Source organism: Pleurodeles waltl, chromosome 4_1 (assembly GCF_031143425.1).
Source record: "Pleurodeles waltl isolate 20211129_DDA chromosome 4_1, aPleWal1.hap1.20221129, whole genome shotgun sequence".
Lineage (NCBI taxonomy): Eukaryota > Metazoa > Chordata > Amphibia > Caudata > Salamandridae > Pleurodeles > Pleurodeles waltl.
Genome location: NC_090442.1, coordinates 641452064 through 641472325, shown reverse-complemented (window position 1 = coordinate 641472325; position 20262 = coordinate 641452064). Strand labels below are relative to the sequence as shown.

General features: G+C 45.6%; 1 protein-coding gene across 2 annotated transcripts in view; it reads left to right on the top strand.

The window, feature by feature from the left end:
• The window catches only part of SCAF11 (SR-related CTD associated factor 11), an 828633-nt gene that overhangs the window by 413152 nt on the left and 395219 nt on the right, over positions 1-20262 (top strand). For both annotated transcript variants that reach the window (XM_069229083.1, XM_069229082.1), the window contains exons 9-10: positions 10363-10467; positions 11647-11753. In XM_069229083.1, coding sequence (XP_069085184.1) covers positions 10363-10467; positions 11647-11753 — 212 coding nt within the window. The remainder of the gene's footprint in view (positions 1-10362; positions 10468-11646; positions 11754-20262) is intronic.

Here is a 20262-nt window from a genome sequence, read left to right as displayed (position 1 = left end):
GGGGCTCCTCGGGGTAGCCACCACCTGGGCAAGGGAGAGGGCCTCCTGGGGGGTCACTCCTGCACAGGAGTTCCGTTCCTTTAGGTGCTGGGGGCTGCGGGTGCAGGGTCTTTTCCAGCCGTCGGGAAATGGAGTTCAGGCAGTCGCGGTCAGGGGGAGCCTCGGGATTCCCTCTGCAGGCGTCGCTGTGGGGGCTCAGGGGGGACAACTTTGGTTACTCACGGTCTCGGAGTCGCCGGAGGGTCCTCCCTGAGGTGTTGGTTCTCCACCAGTCGAGTCGGGGTCGCCGGGTGCAGTGTTGCAAGTCTCACGCTTCTTGCGGGGAGTTGCAGGGGTCTTTAAATCTGCTCCTTGAAACAAAGTTGCAGTTCTTTTGGATCAGTGCCGCTGTCCTCGGGAGTTACTTGTCTTTCTTGAAGCAGGGCAGTCCTCAGAGGATTCAGAGGTCGCTGGTCCCTTGGAAAGCGTCGCTGGAGCAAGGTTCTTTGGAAGGCAGGAGACAGGCCGGTAGGACTGGGGCCAAAGCAGTTGGTGTCTTCTGTTCTTCCTCTGCAGGGGTTTTTCAGCTCAGCAGTCTTCTTCTTCTTGTAGTTTCAGGAATCTAAATTCTTAGGTTCAGGGGAGCCCTTAAATACTAAATTTAAGGGTGTGTTTAGGTCTGGGGGGTTAGTAGCTAATGGCTACTAGCCCTGAGGGTGGGTACACCCTCTTTGTGCCTCCTCCCAAGGGGAGGGGGTCACATTCCTATCCCTATTGGGGGAATCCTCCTTCTACAAGATGGAGGATTTCTAAAAGTCAGTCACCTCAGCTCAGGACACCTTAGGGGCTGTCCTGACTGGCCAGTGACTCCTCCTTGTTTTTCTCATTATCTCTCCTGGACTTGCCGCCAAAAGTGGGGGCTGTGTCCAGGGGGCGGGCATCTCCACTAGCTGGAGTGCCCTGGGGCATTGTAACACGAAGCTTGAGCCTTTGAAGCTCACTGCTAGGTGTTACAGTTCCTGCAGGGGGGAGGTGTGAAGCATCTCCACCCAGAGCAGGCTTTGTTTCTGTCCTCAGAGAGCACAAAGGCTCTCACCGCATGAGGTCAGACACTCGTCTCTCAGCAGCAGGCTGGCACAGACCAGTCAGTCCTGCACTGAACAATTGGGTAAAATACAGGGGGCATCTCTAAGATGCTCTCTGTGTGCATTTTTTAATAAATCCAACACTGGTATCAGTGTGGGTTTATTATTCTGAGAAGTTTGATACTAAACTTCCCAGTTTTCAGTGTAGCCATTATGGAGCTGTGGAGTTCGTTTTTGACAGACTCCCAGACCATATACTCTTATGGCTACCCTGCACTTACAGTGTCTAAGGTTTTGCTTAGACACTGTAGGGGCATAGTGCTCATGCACTGGTGCCCTCACCTATGGTATAGTGCACCCTGCCTTAGGGCTGTAAGGCCTACTAGAGGGGTGACTTATCTATACTGCATAGGCAGTGTGAGGTTGGCATGGCACCCTGAGGGGAGTGCCATGTCGACTTACTCGTTTTGTTCTCATCAGCGCACACAAGCTGGCAAGCAGTGTGTCTGTGCTGAGTGAGGGGTCCCCAGGGTGGCATAAGATATGCTGCAGCCCTTAGAGACCTTCCCTGGCATCAGGGCCCTTGGTACCAGGGGTACCAGTTACAAGGGACTTATCTGGATGCCAGGGTGTGCCAATTGTGGAATCAAAAGTATATTTTAGGTGAAAGAACACTGGTGCTGGGGCCTGGTTAGCAGGGTCCCAGCACACTTCTCAGTCAATTCAGCATCAGTATCCAGCAAAAAGTGGGGGGTAACTGCAACAGGGAGCCATTTATTTACACTGACCACCACTTATGGGAGGAGAACTGCTTTGTAGTCTATGCATAGCATGTGTATCTGCAGCTACACATGCCATTGAACGGAAAATGACACTTACCCAGTGTACATCTGTTCGTGGCATGTTCCGCTGCAGATTCACATGCACCCTCCCTCCTCCCCGGGAGACTGTAGCCGTTTAAGTTACATTTAAATTTGTACATATGTATATATATATATCTCTATTCCATTGCATGGACATCTCTTTCTTTACACTCTTATCACTCCTACCTTACCCTCTGCGGGAAAACAATCTAAGATGGAGTCGTTGCCTATGCGCAATGGAGCCGAAAAGGAGGAGTCACTCTGTCCTGCGACTCAAAAAGACTTCTTAAGAAAAACAACTTGTAACACTCCGAGCCCAACACTAGATGGCAGGACCTGTGCATAGCATGTGAATCTGCAGCGGAACATGCCACGAACAGATGTACACTGGGTAAGTGACGTTATATATATATGTACATATATGTGTGTTCTATGGCATGTGTAGCTGTAGATACACATGCTTTGCATAAGTCCACCATCTAGTGTTTGGCTCGGAGTGTTACAAGTTGTTTTTCTTTGAAGAATTTTTTTCACGTGACTCCTCCACTCGGTGATAGTGTGCAAGGGCATTGAGTCCTTTGTTAGATTGTTTTCTTTCCGCTGTCTGGTTCGGGCGCGTTTACTCTCGCTCCGGTAGATCTCAGTTCGATATTTTTTTTTTTACTTTATTCTAACTTTCAAGAAGAAGTAGGACATCGCAAAGCCGTCTCCATTATAGATTCGGACTCGGATCGAGATTCTGATGCCGACAGTCAATCCATCCCATTGGCGCAGTATGTGAGTACATCAGCCCGTCACACCAAACAAAGACAATTAAGAAGACTCCTGCATTGGTCTTCAGTCCTCCACTGCCTTCGGGTCATGGTCGGACCTGAAAAATATCTACGGATGACCAACCCTTTTGTTCGGCACTAAAACAAAAGACCAACGTGCATTCGGCATATACCAAACAGTCTGCCACTTCTGTTTCGGTACCGAGCTGAAAATCTGACTTTTCCACCTTGGAGCCGAAAAAAATAAATGCATTTTTGGAGCCCACATTTTCGGCCCGAGTCGAGCATTCCGTATCGAAACCTTCAAAGTTGAAAACTGGCACTAGTAAACCTTCTGCAGCTATGGAGGAGTCCTCTGAAGTATAACCTATATTGGAGGTTATGGACGCTAAAAAGCGCAAACTTCATATACATAAGGAAACAGGAAGGATCATGGCCTTTCCTCCTCCAACAATTAAAAGAAAACTTACATTTCAAGAGACTGTAGACGCTGGGCCCTTACCTATCAAAGTCTTGAAACAGAAGGAGAAACAAAAGGCTACGCAATAACCTCAGTCTTTACAACCACATTCTCCTTCCCTTCCTTCTACCCCACCACCACCTTCACCCACACACTCAACACAGTTCTCTACACAGGTATCATCTGCATCACCACATAGGGATGATTTAAGTGATCCTCAAGAAGAGGTAGACCCATGGGATATATATGACTCCAATCCCATTCTCCCTAATGACCCAGATTTATACCCAGCGAGGCCATCTCCCCCTTAAGATACCGCTGCTTATAATCAAGTAATAGCCAGGGCACCTGTGTATCGTAGCAGCTGTGTAATTACATACAGATCCCATTGAGGATGAATTTCTATATAACATCTACTCATAAAGAGTACTAGTGTCTCCCTTTGCTTCCAGGCATGCTTGGACATGCGGAAGATATTTTTAAAGAACCTGTATACGCCTGTATAAGCAAGGATCATTACACCCAGGGTTGATTTTTTTTTTTATTTATTTTTTTAAATACAAACCTGCACCCTATGATTCAGTTTTTATTAGGGCACAATTACCACCTGATTCTATAATAGTGAGTGCAGCAAGAAAATGGGCCAAATACAGGAGATGCTCCTTCTCCAGACACAGAAAGTAAGACATTTGATGCAAGAGGTAACAGTGGCTACTCAAGCTGCCAGCCTCTAGAGGACTTCAAATTCCCAGGCTCTCCTAGCAAGGTATGATAGGGCCCATTGGGACCTGATGGAAGACATGCTGCAGTATCTTCCACCGGAACATCAAAAAAGGGGACAACAAATAGTAGCAGAGGGACAGGCTATTTCTAACAACGCTATTTGATGTGCTACTGATGCAGCTGATACAGCAGCAAGGGGACTTAACACAGTATAATCTTCAGGAGACATGCATGGCTAAGATCTTCAGTATTTAAGCCCGAGGTACAGCAAGCTGTATTAAATATGCCCTTTGATAAGAGAGCATTTATTCAGACCAGAGGTGGATACCACCATAGACAAGCTTAAAAAGGACTCAGAGAGAACTAAAGATGTGGGTGCTCTATACATCACACCCACTAGATGCACTTTTCGAGGGCCACAATTTAGGGGTGGTTTCAAGCCATCCACCTCACAACAAAAACAAGGACCACATTTCTATAACAGCGGTTTATTCAGAGGCTCTTACAGAGGACCTAGTTATAGAGGGAGAGGCAAATCAACTGCTCCCAAAGCTTCCACTACCTCAACAAAACAGTGACTTCCTACAACGCATACATCTCCTGTGGGAGGAAGACTGGTTAATTTTTGCTCACAACATCAGCACAGATCAGTGGGTCCTATCAATTATCCAGCATGGTTATTGTCTAGAACTAATCTCCTCACCAACAAACGTTCCTCCTCGTTCCCACAAACTCTCAAGACCATATCATTATGCTAAAGGAGGAAGTACATTCCCTTCTTCTCTAAGGGGCTATTGAACTGGTACCCACATCCCAATAAAGGTCAGGAGTATATTTACTTCACTTCCACATACAATTCTAAACACCCAGTCAGTATCAGCATATCCAAACCCAGTAATGATTCAGGCTTTTCAAAATCTAATCTCTCAATTGCAGAAGAATAAATCATACTTACACAGTGAAGCTAGTGATTAAACTGTTAGGAATGATGGCTTCATGTATAGCCCTAGTTCCCCATGCAAGCCTTCACAATCAACCACTAGAGCAGTGCCTTTCCCAACAGTGGTCTGTCATAAGATCAACTTCAGTATCTAGTGTTGTTGGACCGCCAGACTTCACCGCTCTCTGCAATTACACCAACCTATCAAAGGGGTGGCCCTTTCAAACCCCTGTGTCTCAGACCACTATCAGAACAGATGCATCACTAATAGTTTGGGGAGCTCATCTCAACAACCTCACTATACAAAGGGAATGCGACTCCAACCAACAGACCTATCATATCTACCTGGAATTACTAGCAGTATTCTTAGCACTCAAAGCTTTTCTGACACAAACCACACACAAGGTAGTGTTAATACAGACAGACAATATGACCACAATGTATTATTTGCAAAAACAGGGGTGGGGCCACACATCTCAACTGTCCCTTTTAGCACAGACAATCTGTAAATGGGCGATTCACATTCAGTTAGTGGCAGAGTATCTCCCAGGGATGCACAATCAACTAGTGGGCCTCTTAAGCAGGATGCAGCAACAAGTCCACGAATGGGAAATTCACCACGAGTAATTCAACAATACTTTCAAATGTGGGGAACTCCAGAAATAGACCTATTCGCCACAAAAGAAAACTCAAAATGCTAAATCTTCGCATCCAGGTACCCACACCCTCAATTTATGGGCAATGCTCTATCGATGAACTGGTCATGGATATTTGCTTACGCTTTTCCGCCTCTCCCACTCATTCCATCTCTGATAGAGAAACATCACTCACCAAGATCCTCATAGTTCCTACATGGGCATGTTAACATTGGTACACAACACTAATGGACCCTTTCTTTAGTACCACATCAGAAGCTCCCAAACAGACCGTATCTCTTAACTGAAAACAGAGGCCAAATCAGACATCCAAACCCCAGCACGCTTAACCTCGCAATTTGGCTCCTGAAGTCAGAGTTTGAATACCTACAACTTCCATCTGAATGTATGGACAACTAGACAGTGTTATTCTGCTAAATGGAAACGTTTTGTCTACTGTTGTCAGCCCAAAAATATTAATCCACTTAAGGCTTCAGTCCAAGATATGGTCTGCTATTTGTTACATTGACAAAAAGCAACTCTGCCATACTCCTCAATTAGGCTTCATTTAACATCTATAGCTGCCTACTTGCAAAACAGACAACATAGTTCCCTATTTAGGATTCCTGTTATAAAAGCCTTTATGGAGGGTCTAAAAAAGTTATTCCTCTTAGAATTCCTCCAGCTCCTGCATGGAATCTTATCAGTGTACCCACAAGACTTATAGGGGGCCACCGTTTGAACCCATGCATTTTTGTACTCTACAGTTCTTATCATGGCAGCAATCACTTCTTTAAGAAGAGTTAGCAAAATTAAAACGTTCACTTTAAAAGACCCTTTCTTTTAAATTCATAAAGACAAATGAGTACTTAAAAAAAATCAAAAATTCCTACCAAAGGTAGTTTCACCTTTTCATATTGACCACTCAGTGGAATTGCCAGTCTCCTTTCCACAGCCAGACTCGGTTGCTGAAAGAGCTCTGCACACCCTTGATGTTAAAAGGGCTCTCATGTACTATATAGACAGAACAAAAGATTTTAGGAAATCAAAACCACTCTGTGGCATTTTCAGAACCTCACAAAGGCAATCCTAGCTCAAAAAATGTGTTAGCCAGATGGATAGTGAAATGTATTCAAACATGCTCTTTTAAGGCTAAAAGGCAGTTACCAGTAACTCCTAAAGCAAATTCCACTAGGAAATAAGCTTCAATGGCATTCTTAGGCAACATACCAGTGGCAGACGTATGTAAAGCTGCTGTTTGGTCTATACCACTCACTTACATAACATTACTATGAAGGTGTTTGGCCAGGCAGTCCTTGGGACATTATTTCAAGCTTCTCCAACTCCTACAGGCTAGCCACTACTTATTTGGGAGGGGACTGCTTTACAGTCTTTGCAAAGCATGTGTATCTACAGCTACACATGCCATTGAACAAAAATGTTTCTTACCCAGAATACATCTGTAAGATCCTGGCTCTGTATATACTATATCGAAATGAGATATAGTGTGCACAGAGTCCAGGGGTTCCCCAAGAGGCTTGACAGAGGCAATAATAGATAATAATACTGCTCTATTTGTGGTTGAGCAGTTAGGCTTATCAGAGGATAGTTGTAGGAAAATGGCTCCTTGTTGCAGTTACCCCCCACACACATTTTTTGCCTGATATTGGTGTAGACTTGACACTTCCAATCAAAGCTGGCATCAACACTAGGCAAAAAGTGTGTGTGGTGGGGGGTGAAAATGCCAACAGTGGCATTTTCCTACACTCACCTTAAGCCAGTAAAAATTCAACCTTATCTAGGAGCAATTCTGAATACTCAGTCAGCATTAGCCTACCCAAATCCTAACAGATACAAGCTTTTCACTCCTTCATCCCATTTGCAGACCAATCAAACTTACACAGTAAGGATTGTCATGAAACTATTGGGAATGATGGCATCATGCTTAGCAATAGTGCCAAATGGACGTCTAAACATGAGACCACCGCAATAGTCTCTCTCGCGATAATGGTCTCAGGCACACGGTCAGCTACAGGATCTAGTGTTGCTAGACCGCCAAACTTACAAATGGTGGAATCACAACAACTTAGCAAAATGGCGGCCATTTCAGGACCCTGTGCCACAGACCATAGTCACAACAGATGTGTTAATGACAGGTTGGGGAGCCCATCTCAACAATCTCACAATACAAGGGGAATGGGACTTAATCCAGCAATTTTACCACATAAACCACTTGGAATTACTAGCAGTGTTCTTAGCCATCAAAGCATTCCAACCACAGATCATACACAAAATAGTCAAGACAACATGACAACAGTGTATTATCTGAAAAAACTGTGGAAACACACAAATCGCAATTGTTCCTTCTAGCATAAACAATGTGGAGATGGGTAATTCACAGTCACATTCACCTGCTAGCGGAATACATCCCAGGGATACACAACCAGCTATCGAACCTTCTAAGCAGGACGCAGCAACAAATACGTGAAGGGGAGATTCACCCACAAGTAATTCAATATTCATTTTAAATGTGGGGAACACCACATATAGACCTTTTCGCAACAAGCGAATTTGAAAATACCAAAACTTTGCATCCACATACCCTCACCCTCAATCCAAGGGCAGTGCTCTATGGATCAACTGGCCAGGGATATTTGCTTACGCTTTTCCCCCTCTCCTGTTAATTCCCTTTCTGGTCAACAAAATGAGTTACACTTTCCTCACAATGATACTCATAGCTCCCACGTGCGCCCCCCCAACACTGGTACACCACAGTGTTGGATCTGTCATCACAAGCTTCCGATCAGACCTGTTAAATCATAACAGGGGTCAAATCGGGCATCCTAATCCCAGTGTGCTCAAGTTAGCGATTTGGCTCCTTAGGTCATAGTATTTGAATCCCTAAAGCTTCCATTAGATTGTATGGACATTCTAAAACTAGCATGTAACACAACAACCAGGCAGTGCTACGCAAATAAATGGAAACGTTTCGTATATTCCTGCCAACCTAAAAATATTGATCCACTTAAAGCATCAGTACAGGATATTGTGTTATTTGCTGTATTTACAAAGAGCAAATCTTGCCTATTCGTCTTTTAACCCCTCGGGTGCCTTAGATGTGACGGTTACGTCCTGGGCAGTACCGCTTGGGTGCCCAGGACATAACCGTTACGTCCATACAGGGGCCCACGGGGGAAGAGCTAGCGCTCCCCCGTGGGTCTGGAACGCCCCCTCCCCTGGGCAGAGATGTAAGGGGAATCACTTCCCCTTCCACCCCCGCACCCCCCAGCAGGGATGCTATATATATATATATATATATATATATATATATATATTTATATTTATTCGATGGCATGTGTAGCTGCAGATACACAAGCTATGCATTGCTTCCGCCATCTAGTGTTGGGCTCGAAGTGTTACAAGTTGTTTTTCAGAGTCACAGACTCGAGTGACTCCTCCTCTCCGTCATACTGTGCATGGGCATCAACTCCATTGTTATTGTTTTCCCGCAAAAGGGTGTAGGAAGGAGTGATAGATTGTAAGAACATAAATGTTGTATAAAAATAGTAAGTAAAAATAGATGTCCATGCAAAAGTAAATGTAGTTACATATGTACAAATAAAAAAACTGCAATGACTATAGGCTTCCCGGGAGGAGGGATGGTGCATGTGAATCTGCAGCACTACATGCCACAACCAGATGTTAACTGGGTAAGTGTCATTTTCCGTTTGGTGGCATGTGTAGCTGCAGATAGACGTGCTATGCATAGACTACAAAACAGTTGCTCTCCCCACAAAATGCAGTGGCTAGCCTGTAGGAGTTGGAGTTGTTTGAAATAATGTTCTTAAGACAGCATTGACCAACAATGGCCTGTTGCTTTGAAAATACATCTACACAGTCATGCTTTGTAAATGTATGTGGTGTGGACCATGTGGCAGCTTTGCATATGTCAGCCATTGGTATGTTTCCTAAAAATGCCATAGAGGCACCTTTTTCCCTAGTGGAATGAGCGTTAGGTGTGATTAAAAGTTGTCTTTTTGCCTTAATGTAACATGTTTGAATACATTTAACAATCCATCTACCTAATCCTTGTTTAGAGATAAGATTACCTTTATGTGGCTGTTGAAAGGCAACGAAAAGCTGTTTAGTTTTTCTAAATTATTTTGTCCTATTCACATAATACACATCTACCAGCCTTGGTGTTTTCTTGTCCCTTGCACTGTGGACACCCTAAACCCTGAAGACTGGGATCGTAAGTGGAGTACTTACCTGTAAACTGTGTTGATACTTCTCCTCCCCTAATTGCTTTCTATGGAAATTGCATTGTCTATTTTTGAAATTGAAAAGTATCACTTACCTGAAAACTGTTTTATCTGTGAATTCTTAACAAAGTGCATTAGATACTTGACAGTGACAAATTCTTGAAACAGTACTTACCTGCAACAAAGATCCTTTTGGCTCTAGAAATAAAGTAACAAAGTATATTTTGTGATACATAATCATATGGCCTGGAGTTAATCATTGAGTGTGTGCTTCATTTCTTCACTGTGTGCACAACAAATGTTTAGCACTTCTCTCTAATAAGCTTAACTGCTCAACCACACTACCACAAAAGAGAGCATTAGTGTTATCTACTTCAGTCTCTTTAAAGCCTTACTTTGTTATACTATATACAGAGCCAAATTCCTACAACCAAGATACACCAAAAGAAACAGGCACCAAATGACGTCAGTCCATGCCTGCCAAATGTGGTTTACTTTAGAACAGCTATAGTGAGGTTTGAACGGTGCATGACCGGCGTGGAAGTTGAGATTGCCTTGTTAACTTAAATGCTCAGTTTCAAACTTCTAATGAATATGGGTCTACGTGTGTGTAGGAAGGTAAACTTTCCTTTTCTTTTTCAGCTATGATGTTTCAGAATTGCATGATACTGCTGCAACAGTAATCCAAAGGAAAACTCGAACACTGCGATCATTGTGGTCCTCAGCTGTGCGACTGAGATTTGATGGGTGAGTTTAAATACACATGTCCATTAGTTTCCATGTTTACTATATTTCAAAAGCAGTGTTTTGAATTGAACTTTATTTTTGATTACTTGCATTATCAGCTTGTGAGCTGCAATATTTGCTATTGTCTTTAAACTGTTAAAAACAGTTCTTTTTTTCTATAATTTCCCTGGCTCCTGCTGCTTTCTTTCTACAGACCAGATGAACCTGCTTTAAAGCCGCCTGGCATCTCCTCTCCTGCCAGTATGTTGCTCAGACAGTGGGAGTCGGATCTTCAGCGCACCCATTGGCTCTTTTAGCATAATTCATCACAGTATTGTTTTAATTCAGAAAAGTGCATTTACGGTGCTGCCCTTCTGCTGTTTCCTTTCTAGACAGCCGGCAGCTCTGCTTTAATTCCCCAAGTGGCATCTGTCCGGGGCATTGCTCACACCTTTAGCATGCCCAGCAGCTATTCTCCCCTGCCGCAAATATATATAGTTCTTATAAAACCACTACAGAACAAGCATTTGCAATGCAGTGGGTCTCGCATTTGCTCGAGTTCGAGCTATTAGCGTTGTAAATTCATAACTGGATTTTTCTTGCCACATAAATTGAAAATGAAAAGTAAAACATTTGTCATAAGCAAGCCAATTCAAAGCGCTATGGCCACCAGGAGTATGAAGGAGAGACACAAAAGGAAGAAGACATTCGCTCACAGTCAAACAGATTGGCAAACATGCTATTATCCATGTAACTGCGTCGTTGGCTAAGGTGGTAAAGCTGGCTAAGCTGCCCCAAGGAGGGACAAACGTAAAGCATTTACCAATAATGACAAAGGATTTTTGAAAGGCAAGCCCGTGCATGAGTGATGATTGGCGTGCGGTGGGCATGGTTAAAAGCCCACAGATAGATTACAACACGTCAGAGTGCTTGCGCTCGACCTACAAATGTGAAGATTTCAGCTCTCTGTCAATAAAAGATTGTGGTGTCTGATACGTTTATTATGTAACTTCTTCAGGTATTACATTATCACATCTCTTGCAGGTGGGGAAATCTGGCATTCACATATTGCAAGTCCAGATGAGCAAATTGTTTGAGATCATTGCCTTCATGTAAACTTGAGACAAAAGACATGGTGGCACACTGTAACCGTCCATTGTAACAATTATATTTTTGTTTTCCTTTTTCCCTTTCTCCCAGAATTTCTTGTACAGCTGCCGATATTCCAGCAGACTTTGATACCTCTGCAGCTCTTTTGCTGTCAAGAATTCATTTTCCAATCAGGCATGGACCACTGGAAAAATGCGGTAAAATGAATTTTGTATTGGTGCATTTTAATTAACTGATTAATTTATTTTAAGCATGTTTCGAATTCCATTATATTCTTCAAGGTGTAGTACCTTTCTTTAACATGTTTTTGTTTTGTTTATTGGAGCACTAACTCTAAATCACATTTGTCATGTGCTGTCTATTGGAGAAAGGCAAATTCCTTATGGTTCTGCATTAGGATGGTATTTTCTCATGTCAGCGGCTTGAAATGGATGATCACAGAATGGAATGTTCGTCCAGATTATTCTCAACTTCTCTGCAAAATGTTCCTCCATAGTGTGCAGAAGATGCTCACCTTGTGTCTTTGAGATAAGTGAAAAAATATGTAATGCATTTTGGTAAGCTGAGGACATGACCGCACATAACATGGAGAAGAGTTGGACTTGCTTAGGGATTGAGGAGCCCTGGAAGAAGTGCTTAATTAAAGCCTTTTGTTGCGGCTGAGGGCCACTGGCACTGATTTTTGGTGACCAGAACTTATTTTCCTTTGTCAGACATTTCCAGAAAGGGTGATTGAGACAAACATATGAAGTTTAAAGACCGAGGAAGAGAAAAACAGAAAAACCATCACAAAGGGAGAAAGCAGGAACCTCAAGGAGTGAAGTAAAGGGGGCAGGGAGTGTCTGGCTGTGAATTGAAGAGATGCAAGGTGAATTCAAGACTAAGCAGCCATGGTATTCGGCATACCAACATTTTACTGCACCGGCTGCATGCTTCTGAAGTAGAGCTTTGGGCATCAGCACTCATTATCTTACAAAGTAAGCACTGCCTGGAAAAATAATATTGGCATTGCCATGTTGTAGTAAGCTGGGTTCTGGTTGCAGTCTACCCCTACACCCACCCCCCAAACACATTTTGCATGGTTTTTGATGCAGCTTTGACTGCAGTGCACTGAAGTTGCTCCCCAAAAGTGAAAACACAACATGGCACACAGCCCCTGTGTGCCATGTCCCCTAAACACTACATGTAATATGTATAAGCCACCCCTACAGCTGTCCTTATACCCCTATCGCGGGGTGCATTATTATAATATGTATATGTGTACATATCTCCACGAGCAGATGTGCCCCTGCTATGGCTTTGTCGATTCTTAGACATAGTAAGTAAACAGGGAAGCCATTTTAAATACATTTGCTAGACACAGGTCAATAAGAGTTCCCCAGCTACACAATGGCTTCACTGAAAATAGGGATTTTGGTATCAAGTATATGGTACCCCTTGTGCCTATGGGATGGGGAACTAAAGGAAGGCCCCTGAGGGCTGCAGCACGAATAGTGCCACCTTCAGGGACCCTCTTACTAAGTGTACACAGTGCTGCTTTTGAGGCTTGCGTGTCTTGATGCAGCACTAAAATGAAAGTACAACATGGCACACAGCCTGTGTGCCCTGTCCCGTTTACACTGCGTGTAATGTGTAAGTCACCCTTCTATTAGGTCTTCTAGCCGTAAAGGCAGGGTGCATTTTTTTTTTTTTTTACATGTGAGGGTGAACCTTCATGAGCAAATATGCCCCTCCCCCCCACCCCAGTCAGCCTGAAATGAAATGAACACAGTCTTAGGAATTCTGCCATCTTGTGTGTGGTGGAATTAGGAATTCTGGACAGGTTGATGTCCACTCCCCAAAGTGGCCATCTAGGGGGCAGAGTGATCCCAAGGGTAAGTAACCCTTTGGCTACTTACCCTTCACTCCCCCTGAATGCCGAACGGCCCCTAAATTGAGCATTTAGGGTACCCCCTAATACCAGAATCTCAGATCTTCGCTGGAAACAAAAGGAGTGTACAAAAAGCCTGCTGAACCCAAGAACCGAGGAGCGCGATGGACTTGGCGCATACCCTACTAGCTTGCCTGCTGCATCCGACCCTGGAGGAGCAACTGCCCTGTCCTGCTGCTGCAGCCTCCATGAAACCAGGAGAGCTGCCAGTTCTTCACAGATCGCCAAGTACTACTCCCTTTGGAGCAGAAGAGCTGCTTCTCTCCATCTGCAGGCAACACAAGAATGAACTCGGAGGACTGGGACGGCCAAAACCTGATATCACCTTTGCAGCTGAGCAGCCAAGCCCGGGCTGAAGTAGGCCAATGGTGTCAACATGGTCCCCAGGCCCTCCAGACATGATGATGCCCACCTTGAGCTCACCCACTGTTGACTTCCGAAGGTGTCTGCAGCATCTTTCTGCAGGCACCCCACCCTTGCAATTGCCAGTGATGTGAAGACAAAGACCCAGTGCGTCAGGACACATCTGCACCCATCCACCCCGGACTGTGGCGAAGAGGACCAAGGGTGTCCCCACATCTCCTATCCTCGTGGGAACTGAGCCCCCTTGTTGGCTTGGTCGGACTGAACCCCCGCCCCCCAAGTCCATGCTTGCAGCCTGGTTCTGTGGGCCCTCCTTCAACCACGAGAAACTCAAGCATCGGACCTGACACCAGAAGAAACAACTGCACCAAAGTCCCACAGACCGAGGAGATGTGGACCACCCGCGTCCCTATGTGCCAGAGGACCTCAAGGGTCTAGCCCCTCTTTGGGTTCCCCCGGACTGATCTTCCAGACCTAACTTGCAGCAACGTCCTCACTAGACTGTTTCCCATAGAATTGACTGGGACATCCAGTGCCATAACACACATCTGCACCCGGACAAGTCTCGGAGAACTGTGCAGTAAGTCGCTGTGAAGTGTCTGAATGCAGTATATATTTTTCTTTCATAGGATAACATTATCGCACCCAAAAAGTGTCAACTTTTAAAAACTGTAAAAATTCCTATCTCAAAGTACTCACCTGATTCCAGTGATCTTGGTATCAATGTTTATATGAAAGTACATGCTTATTTTTATAAATTGGTGTCAGATTTCTTTATTTAGTGTGTGTCACTTATTGTCTGAGTGTGCGCCTTACATGTTTGGCACTACCCTCTGATATGCCTAACTGCTTGACTACACTACCACAAAAGAGAGGAGTTCTGTGATACTTTTTGGGTTGGCTTGGACTCTTTGCACAGTATTCCTCATTTTGGTCCATTATGTGAAGAGCCAGCTTCCTACACAAGTGAAAGGCAAAGGGGAATCTAACTTGCACTGGGGAACATGTTGGAACCAAAGGGTGAATGATGACCTAATTAATTGCTTTATTTCCGGGAAGATGATCATTCCCAGCAGTACACAAGAAGGTCCATACACTTCAACTGAGGAATGGAGCAGGGCAACACCAAAAGGAAATAAGTGTTCAGGCCAGGACGCAGATCATGTTGATATATTTGTTGGAAGTTTGAGCCTATAGAATTTTAATTTTCATCCTACTCCAGTGTCCTCAGAAATATGAGATGGCATACTGGAGACTTGAGAGAAAGAAAAGGAAATCTAGATAAGAATTTGTTTACAATGATTCTCTTAATTTTTATGGACATCCTGAGTCTTGAAGGGAGAGAATGTGTGTCAGAACTTTACTTCTCCCACAAATCTGTCTTATTCTAGACCTTACTTGATAAAGATTTTTTTCTCTCAGTCTGGTGCCAACTAAAGTTTTTAGGAAACGTTTTGGCAAATAGACTGGTAGCTGTCATACAGAGTCAATGATGAGAGCAGTTTATGTCTAAAAAAGCCCGGGATGTAAGATGGTTAGCGTATGATGGTGAAAACTGTGGAAAAGGATGTGGAGTTGTTTGTGTTGGTTGCTCTGGACAACAGAGAAATAGTGTCCTTGTCCCGCCTGTTTCAAATTCTACCGCAAATGAATTGCAGCCGGAAATTTTGTTGGTTAAAAATGCTATATTGGAAACAGGTGGCAAAAGTCAAATGCTGTGATCTCAAACAGTTTCAGCTACAAGATACTAAACATTGGGGCGTATGCATTGCCACTGCAGAGCTTGTTTTCTCGCTGTATGCAGACAATCTTCTGATACATTTTGGCATCCAGCAGTCATTGTGCTTACCCTTTTGTTAATACTGGAGAGGTTCAGCACTATGTGACCTGCCCACATATTCTGTGTTGCACACTCTGTTTTGCAAAAAAGAATACATCATTAGGAAGTGCTTCTACATTTAAGAGACTGATTTCTGAGGAGTACTTCCATCAGCAGATTGGTCAACCTTTAAATCTTCTCAGACTCCAGACTGAATGTGGAAATGTACAATTGCTTCACAGCACCAGTAGTTGGCACCTCAAGGCTCCTTTCATGACTTCAGTCCCTTCACCAGACGTGATGAGACAAGGCGTATGCTGCGGTAGTTGACTCTCCATCTGCAGTTGCCAAGCAAGTGGGAACCTTCTTTCAAGTCATGTGCGAGCCCTGTAAAGCAGCTTCAGCATGCCCTGCTGTACTTATAGGTACCATTGAGCCTTCAGACTGGACTGACCCGAAGACTGCTAAGGTGGCTTTTATATCTGATAGAGACTTCTAGCTGCAGATTCCTTAACTTTGAATTTCCCAATTGTCAGACTGGATCCAGAAGATCTTTGTGTGAGCAGTACCCCTGCACGTCTTCGGGTGGCTTTGTTCGGTTTTGCACGGTGTCGTTGGCACTGGAAGTGGTAAACTGTATAGGCGCCACCCAGGCATGCAGAAATCGGTTCTTTTCTTTCTTGCTCAGTTAGTGCTGGTCTTTTTGATAGGCTTTTTCAACGTTTTTGTTGACTGTTTTCAAATTGTAGAGAATGTCATCTCGTAAGGCAGGGTTTAAGCTGTGTAGCACCTGTCACCACACCATGTCAGTAACGGACCTGCACCTTGTGTGCTTATGGTGTGTCTAGCATGACCACGACTCAGTCGTACTCGGACTGCGGGGCCATGGTGCTGAAGGCTTTGAGGGAAGTGGTCCCCTAAAGATGCTTGCTTGGCAGTTGACATTTAGCGCAACTCCTAGGAGGTCTCGGTCCCAATCGAGAAGGTCGAGGGACCGCTCCAGGAGCCCCAAGTCCTCTTACTCTCACTCTTAAGTGCTCAGGAAATTCAGGGAAGAGGCCCAAAAAACAGAAGAAGTTTCCTTCTCCATCGGCCAACACAACAAGTTTGGAACATCTGCATTCCAGGCACAGTTCCCTAGAGCCGTTGCCAGGTCCAACTCGGCTCTCTCCCCATTTCAGGAAGCCGGAGCGACTCCCGCACAAGGAATTTTACGAGGCCATGCGCCTCGTCTTTGAACTTGCAGACCCCTCTGGAGTGCCTTCGGGCGGGCCCTGTGGGGTTAGAGGAGGCCCCATCAGGTTCTGCACCAACTGCTCTGGCCTCTGCTCTGATGGGGTCTTGTGGATCCGATCATGGATCCGGACCGGCGGTGGTCGCGCCTGTGTGACCTTCTCTTGCACTGGTCCCGGTGCATTTGGTGCCCACCAGTGGTGCCAGTCCTGTTTTTATCCCGGTGACTTGGAGTCAGAATGACGTAGCTCCATGCTGACTCCGGCATCAAAGGGGCTCATTGGTCCTTGGTCGTTCTGTAGGCATTTTTTTCAGATCAGCCAGGCTTAACGGAAGAATGGGAAGGGGTCGTTAGACCCTTTAGAATACCAGTTAGGTACGTGTAAGAAAGTGCCCGTGTTGGCATAGTATACCCCCCCTCCCACACACTTTTTGCCTGATATTGATGCCAACTTGACTGTGTATGTGCTGGGATCCTGCTAACCAGCCCCCATCACTAGTGTACTCTCCCAAAAACTGTACCACTGTTCCCACAATTGGCACACCCCTGGCACACAGTTAAGTCCCTTTGTAAAAGGGCCTCGTGGCGAGAGAAGGTCACCAAGGGCTGCAGCATGTATTATGCCACCCTGGGGGACCCATCACCAAACTCATGCACACTGTCTTGCAGATTGTGTAAGCTGGTGGGGAGAAAGTCAGTCAACATGGCACCCCTCTCGGGGTGGCATGTTCACAAACCACTACCTGTGGCATAGGTGAGTCACCCCTCTATCAGGACTTGCAGCCCTGAGGCAGGGTGCACTATACCACAGGTGAGGGCATAGCTGCATGAGCAATATGCCCCTACAGTGTCTTAGACATTGTACGTGCAGTGTGTCCATATTTATGTATATGGGCTTGGAGTTTGTCATTATAAACTGCATAGCCCCTTAATAACTTCACTGGATACTGGAAAGTTTGGTATCAAACTTGTCAGCACAATAATCCCACACTGATGCCAGTGTTGGATTTATTGGGAAATGCACCCATCTTAGAGATGCGCCCTGTATGTTAGCCAAACTGCTAGTGCAGCACCGACCAGTCTTTGCCAGCCTGCCACTCTCAGACGTGTTTCTGACCACATGGGGTGAGAGCCTTTGTGCTCTCTGCGGCCAGGAACAAAGCCTGCACTGGGTGAAGGTGTTGAATCAAAGGCTCAGGCCTCTTGTTAGTGAGATGCAAGTGCCCAATCTGGGTTGACACCTCCAGTCCAACACAACACCTGCAGCCTAAATCCGGAGGGCATCCGTCTGCGACAGAACTGAATGAAGATTCCAGACCCAAATGGTACCCCTGCACCTGCAGCCCCCTGGCCTTGAGGAGTCTGAACTTCAGTGCAGCAACATCCAGCAGATGGCCCCACTCCTTGTCCAGTCTTTGGTTTCCTGACCCCCTGGACTTCACTTGCAGCGTCTTTGACTCCTGGGACCCCCTATTGGAAAGCAATGGCAACCCGACGCTGTGTTTGCACCTGGCCGCCCCCACGCCGCTGAGGGCGTGTTGGGTGCTGACCTATTTTTGCTATATAAAAACAATCGGCCTGGAGTTAGCCTTTGAGTATGTGCTTCATTTATTGTCTGTGTGTGTACGCTCAATGCTTTGCATTACCCTCTGATAACCCTAACTGCTCAACCATACTACCACAAAAGAGAACATTAGTATTATCTACTTTAGCCTATGTTAAACCTCAGGGGAACTCCTAGACTCTATGCACACTATATCTCATTTTGATATAGTATATACAGAGCCAGCTTCCTACAGTACATCTTTGGACTGACTTGAGGAACTTGGAGATGCCTGTGGACTGGACACATCTCCAGATACTGGTTTGCTCTTTTCCCCTACCTTGGCTACAGAAGAGGGAGCATCATAGGCAATGGTAGTTAAGAGGGCAGTGGAGGTCCTCAACCTCGAGCTTTCCCCAGTGGCAGTCAAGCTAACCTCTTGACAGAAGTGCATCAACCTGGAGCTTCCTCTTCAGAACCCCAGCTCCCCTTTAGAACTTCTGCTCCCCTTCAACGAAGCACTGACTGATGTCCTGCTGGTAACATGGTCCAAGCCCAGCACAGGGCCTCCTGTGAACAGGACAATTGCCAACTGCCATCGCCCCGCCCCAGGTGACCCAGGTTTCCTCAATTAACACCCTACTCCTGAGAACCAGATGGCTCAGCCCTCAACTTCCCATGGTGCGTTCCCTGCCTCTCCCCCAGGCACGGAATCCACAAGGCTGGATACCTTGGGAAAGTTGATATTTTCTTCTGCCAGCATCGCATTGTGGTCGGTGAACACTGCATGCCTTATTTTCGGCCTTTATTCCCACAACCTGTGGGATACGGTTGCGCATGTGATGTCCTGGAGGAAGCACAGGCCATTCTCTCCAAAGCAGTGAAAGATGGGAGAGATGCGGCAAAGTGGATTAGATGTAGATTGAGCATGACTGACTCACTGGGCAGAGTGGTTTTGTTGACGGGGGCCTTGAGTCACCATGCCTGTCGGAGAACATCTGGCTTTTCGGTGGATGTCCAGGCCAGCCTCATGGATGTGCTCTTCAACTGGACTAGTCTCTTTGGAGAGAAGGCAGACTCTGCACTGGGGCACTTTAAGGACTCTTGGGCTACGTCCCCAGCCTGCCTTTTATGGCTACAGAAAGAGCGTGCCACTGCTCCATCCATATGCCAGCTACCATCCTGCGCCAGCTTCCCAAGCTGTGTGAGGATATGGGTTTGGTGCATTATGAACTCTTGGGTCTGGTTGCCAGAAGTCATCTGCCACCAACCCCCTGGCCGCTGCAGCTTGCAAGCCCTCCTAGTCTGGTTCTGCCAGACCATGAGTGCCCAGTTGGAGGGAGGATCCAGCATCATCTCTTCCAATGACGATCTATTACATCAGACAAATGGGTCTTGCAGATCATTCTGAGGGGCTACTCCCTCCCTTTTCAATTCTTCCCCTCCCTCTATACCGCCAACTCAGGAAGGGCTAACGGAGTTTCATTTATCTTTACTCCGAGAGGAAGTTACAGCTGCCTTCGTCAAGGGAGCTATAGAGTGTTCCAATATCAGAAGTAGGCAGTGGTTGTTATTCCTCCTACTTTTGGACTCCCAAAAAGAACAAGGGACTTTGCCCTAATCTAGACGTCCAAACTATCAATCTCTTCCTCAAAAAGGAGAAATTCGAGATGCTCACTTTAAATCAGGTCCTGTCTGCCCTAGACCAAGGAGATTGGCTGGTAGCGTCGGACATGCAGGATGTGTATTTCCACATCCCCATCTTCCCTGCCCACAGCCGTTACCTGTGGTTCAAGGTATGCCAGGAGCACTTTCAG